General features: G+C 32.0%; 1 protein-coding gene across 6 annotated transcripts in view; it reads left to right on the forward strand.

Annotated features, from left to right (window-relative positions):
* GALNT13 (polypeptide N-acetylgalactosaminyltransferase 13) overlaps positions 1–5,631 on the forward strand; it is a 561,510-nt gene extending 555,879 nt beyond the window's left edge. For 5 of the 6 annotated variants that reach the window (XM_004276801.4, XM_033400037.2, XM_049712719.1 and 2 more), the window contains one exon: positions 5,254–5,631. In XM_004276801.4, coding sequence (XP_004276849.1) covers positions 5,254–5,394 — 141 coding nt within the window. In that variant the 3' untranslated portion in view covers positions 5,395–5,631. The other variant, XM_033400038.2, reaches the window with a different exon arrangement.
* Positions 5,632–6,000: the final 369 nt, after the last annotated feature.

Here is a 6,000-nt window from a genome sequence, read left to right on the forward strand (position 1 = left end):
TTGGCAAGTCTCCTTTGTAGAAATTATTTTTTAGGTTTTTAAAATATTAATTATAAGAATGATGCCCACAATATAAAGTGAAGTCTATTTAACTAGATGAGCTCAATTACATAAATTTGCATAAGGGATTAAAATTACTAGAAAACCAATAAAATATTAACAATTGGTATCTCTTCTAAACATAATACTCAGGAAAAAAAAAAAACTATACTTTTTTTTTCCCAAACAAATGAAAGCACTAAATGTTTTTGTGGGTTTTTAAAATGAAAAATAATTTTTTATCTCAAAGGGGTTGTTTCAGATTTCTAATTTCTTCTGGTTTATGGTTTTTCAGAAGTACCTAGAGTGAAATTTCTTTGAGTTTGTTTCATTGTCATTCATGTGATAAACATTTCGGGGGAAAATATTACAAATATATATTTTTTTCAACAAATATATTTTTTATGGAAAAGTTTATATTGTATTCATATTCTGGAGGTACATTTCCTGAGTATAAGTAAAATCAAGTTTTTGTTTTAAACCAAGGAAAACTTTATAATTCATTTTTCTTTTTAATAACACATGAAATTCATACTCACTAACACCGTGGTCTTTGATGTTAACATGACATTTACCAAAAAAATGTTCATTGCAAAAATCACTAAGGGTAGAGGATTATCAAACCCAGAAATTTAAAACAGTATAGATAGGAAAGGCAAGCCTGATTTCATAAAAAGCCCCCCAAACTAGTCTCCTTAACAAATCAACTATATGGTGAACAGTATCATTTCACAAATAACATTTATTATATATGATAATGTTACCTTTCCTATCTTTGTAAATCATTTATTACCATTTGACTGTAGAAAGTAAGTCCTTGAAATGGAAAAATCCAATGATTTGTATCCAGTAAGCTGCCCAAGAGATGTAGTTTAATTTTATCAGAATTTATTTTCTGCATTGGTCTTCCCTAAATATTTCAATCAACAAACTTATAGAGTACCTCATGTGAGCAGGCACTGGACTTCATGATGTAGATAGTCATGGTCCCTGGCATTCCTGGAGCTTATGTTCCTGTGGAGGAAATAGATGGAAAACAAGAAACAGACAAATAAATTAATTACAAATTAATTACGAGAATTATGTCAAATTAAGAGCCCAAATGGAGTTAATCATTTTCTTTTTCCTCCCTTCATTAACTTTCTAATTGACATTTAGATGAATGCACCAATGCATATGTGGAACACTTTTAATGCCACCAGGTTAGCCCTGTGAAAACACAGTGGAAATAACTTGAGTACCATATTGTACAAAGTAAAGCCAAGCCCTAAAGCTAAATTATCCCCTAGATTCTTCCCTGGCATCCACTCAAGTTTAGGGCAAAGGAATGAGGGAGCCAAAGACCATAATCGAAAACTCACTGGACTAATCAACGGTTTTGAATATGCACTCACAAAATAACTCATTTAATGCTAAGAGCATTTTATTGCTGGAATGAACACTAAGAATATAACCTTTTCTATCCAAAATAAACTTTTGCCCCAAATGTTTCATCATTTGATCTCAGGCTGTTCTCTGTATTCTCAGTCTTATCTTCAGTTACTCCTACTGAATACAGTTGACATGAAAGTCAGCTAAAGGGATGTGGCTCACAGCTCCATGGATGCAATTATTGTGACATGTGCTTTCAGTGCTTATCCAGTAGAAATTGTATGTTGCTGAGAATGATTGATTTATTACTGCCTTTGTACTAGATTTTGTCATTACTCATTATTTTCTTTGTCAAACAGACCCACACTCTTCTTCACATACTCACCCAGTCCTGTCTCTCAGTAAGCAAAGTAGCTGATGGCTCCCAACAGCCCACTGTGGAAATATGTAATGATAACCCTTTGCAAAAATGGCATCTAAGAAACTATACAAGAAAGGAAATTTTTAGAAATATTTTTAAGAATTCTACTGATTACTTTCTCAAATAATTTTGGAGGTTTGTGTTGCAGACTTTATTAAATTTATTTTAGTGTTTTTCTTATGTTTTGGTACTGAAATCTAAACTTATTTCTTTAAAATGTGGTTTTAAAAAATCTTTATGTGCTATTTCTCCGTGGAGTTATTTTTCTGTCTTTTACTTCTTAGCTGCTCATTAATTTGGAGGCTGCATATATTAAGTGGTGTTTGTCTATTATTAGTAGGTTTGTCTATTATTTATTAATAGGTATTTGTGTATTATTATTAATAGGTATTTTCTTTATTTCAAATATACACATGCATAAGTATAACTGATGGAATATATTATGACATATTAGCTCTAACTATAGCCATGTCTATATGACAATAGATTTTGTAACAGAGCTGAAAAAACCAATAAAAAAAAAACTAACATAGCCCAAAAATTGTTTTTGGAACACTGAAATTATTAAATTGTTAATTTTTATTCAGATACTTTGTGTGCAGATACAGCATATCCTTTCTAAAATTTACTATTTTAACCTGAAACTTAAAGCAAATGCATTATTGAAGACTAAGATGTAATTTTCAATAACTTTATGAAGTAAATTATTTCTGAGCATTTCTTTGTGGCTGGTTAAATGACATAATTATAATAATAAAAGCTTTTAAAAATTGTACTTTTCTGACTTGTATGATTTGTGAGTATCTTCGCAGTAGACAGTAAAATGAATTATTATTCAGTTCAAGTCCAATAAGTACCTGTCCTAGTTCTTGATCTTAAGGGGATTATTGTCCTGTAAATAAAAGCTATTATATTGTCCAATACCTTGCTATGAGAACACATGGGAAGTTAGGGAGTTATTCTGGTTCAAATGAATCAGTTAAAGGTTGTTAGTAGAGGACACAATTGAGCTTGGGATACTTGTGACAAGGCTGAGAATGGAAGTATGGAGAGGAGGGGGAAGAGGGATGTTGTTTAGATTAGACTTACATTTGAGACAGGGCATTCCAAACATACATTGGAAAGCTGAAAAAGTCCGGACCTTTTGCACAAGGCAATTTGCATATATTATCTTAGTTTGTTTTCCAAGAAACCATACCTGGTAGATGCAATGCCCACCAAGTGGTCATCTCAGATTTAACTATTTAGTCTCACAAAATTACAAGTCTTTTGCACTTTAAGAGGCCCACTATTTGCCTTCCTATCTGGTATTATAATGCAGTTTATCAGATGCAGATGCAGTTAATCAATCAGAGGTCATTTTTACTGTAAGTCATTGATGCCTATAAACATAGTTAACAATTTTACCCTTAGGTTGCAAGTGATCACAGCTGACTAAAGGTCAAATTTTTTAAGCAGTAAGGGAAAGAGCATTTTTACATATTAGTAAGTATAATTAAGCATCTGACAAAGTATGTCCTCAGAATGATTTGGTAGCTTGCCCAAATTTTCATGGCTAGTAACTTGGGAAGCAGAAATTCACACTTATGGCTATCTAACCCTAAAATGTCTGATCTTTCTACTCCACTACACTGAAAAGGAGAGTATTTTCCTTGGTTGGTTATCTTAACAGCAGTGGCTTTTGACTACTAATGAATTCCTTCAAAGAAAATATTTATGCATTTTTTAGAAAGAATACTTACTAATATTTTAGAAACTATCACATATGTAATTGACAACACATACTCAATCTAATCCTTAAAGTCATATACGTGTTTTTTAAAAGGATCTAATAGAAGCAAACAAGGGTAAGTGGCTTTTTTGGAAAAGGACATATATACACAAAGGACCTCAGGTACGTAATAAAAATGAACACTTTGATTTTTTTAACTAGAACTTTCTAGAAAAAAATGCTTGTTTTCTTTTGTATCTTTTTCCAAGTTGGCTTTTGGTTCATAAATGAACAAAATAATTTCTGGCATCATAAACATAAATCAACTATCTTCTTGCCTATCTTTGGCCATTTCTTCTTTTGTCCATTTTTCAGTATAAATGGCTTGATTCCATGTATTGAAAAGAGCAACAACAAAGGCCTAAATCTTCAAATCTTCTTCACATCTAATAGTCTTGCTCTTTTAATTGCCTGTTTGTTGTCTATTAAGCATCCTTTACCACAAGCCTATTTTCCATTCTATCTTTTCTCAGGACAGCGCAGTTCAGGGTGTTTGTAGTCCTAATCCAAAACAAATTATAAGTGTCTAGGCAGTGTTTCACCACCATTTTTTTGCATGCCCCCTGCATTTTTTATCTTCTGACTTTCAATATAATATCAAGAGCCCACATCCCCAAAAAAAAAAAGTATTTGTCTACCTTTAATTTTGGTAATTTGCAACAAGAGTATAATATATGGATACTTTTTTCAAGATTTATCTCCAAATCACCTCCCATATTCAAACACGTCTCTTCTGGCTGGGGAGTTTTTCGTGTAGTATGGTTCTAGGCATTGCCCATGAAACTAAGCAGAACTGTATATGATAATGTATACAATTAGTGTGTAAGTTAGTATATAAAACCATGTGGACTTAAAATATATATCTGAAAAGTCCAAAAATATGACTTCAAAATGTAAATGTGAACTCAAAAGAGAAGACTGGTTAACCTGGTGCAATTATTGGAATTACATTTCAGCATTTGGGTACTGAGAGGATGCTTATTAATACTGTTGTTATGAAAATATATGTAGGTATAATATTTTAAAAATATGTCCATCACATCTGTTTTTATTTGATGCTGGTATTTTTTAAGATCCTTAAAAATGCAAACTAAATATGGTGAGCACACCATCAAGTAAGATAGATCTTTGTTGCTATGGTAATTACTCTTCTACAATGAATGTCTCACAGTCACAGATACTACGGCTTGTATAGTATTTTGAAAAGGGAACATCTCCAGCAGTTTTGTTCATCTGGGTCACAGCTGTGACATCTCTTTTCATATTTGCCAAATGGTTACTAAGTAACACATGCCCAAGAAAACTAAGATTCTGTAAAAGCTTGTTAATATTTGCACTCCTCAACTGAACTCTAAACTCACAAATGGGCTTTTTGCAAAGGAGCCCGAATTCTTGGCAACGCATGATAAATGTCGGCCAATTTCTTTAACCATCTGCAAACAAAGGTGCATTAGACAATGATAAAACCATAATAGTGAAAGTCGTATAATAATTAATTCAGAGCCACCTGTGCACAGTTCCTCTTACAAACATATCGCAATGTTTATACCAAAAAAAAAAAAAAGGACTTTTTAAAGAGCAGATTTAATCTGATGTGCTAGTGAAGTTTAAGATAAAATATGTTGCACTGATTATTGGTTATCTTTTACAGAGACTCACCTTGAGACATGTTAACAGTAATCAATGTCTAGATGAACCTTCTGAAGAAGATAAAATGGTGCCTACCATGCAGGACTGTAGTGGAAGCAGATCTCAACAATGGCTGCTAAGGAACATGACTCTGGGGGCATGAAGACCATTTCCCCTAAGCCATGAAAGTGTCTACACTTATGCTTTTCCATTATTTCAATTAGGAAAAAATATTAACTTTGTTGAATTGAAAGTTTTAAAATCCTTTTAGTATTCTAAAACACAGTTGTTTATAATTCATTTTTAGGAATGTTTGCTTATTTCCCTACTAAAATTTGTATCTGATTAAAAAGCACATAGACAGAATAAATAACAGCAAACTGTTATTAAACATCAGAACTTGAAAAACGAATTGTGTCTCCTTTTAAAAAAAAATTATTGCCATCATGTCACAGGATTAGTTGGGGGGGGGGGCTATTTTTATTTTTTTCTTATATGTGGAAAAAGGGACAATGTAAATGCCTTATAAAATAACTTCATTATGAAATGTTATAAATTGTTTTATAAACTCTGTTTCTACTGGACCTTCATGGAAACATGTTGAATTTCTATGTCAACAGCAAGGCCATTACATTGAATTACTTCTAAGCAATGAATTTGTTGCTCAAAAATCAGTTCCAAATTTTGTACCAGGAAAAAACTTAAATTGGATATTGACATCTAATAGAGTTCTTATAAAAACATCACATTTAAACAAAAAAGTGGAGGA

Source organism: Orcinus orca, chromosome 7, assembly GCF_937001465.1.
Source record: "Orcinus orca chromosome 7, mOrcOrc1.1, whole genome shotgun sequence".
In the NCBI taxonomy this organism is placed as follows: Eukaryota; Metazoa; Chordata; class Mammalia; order Artiodactyla; family Delphinidae; genus Orcinus; species Orcinus orca.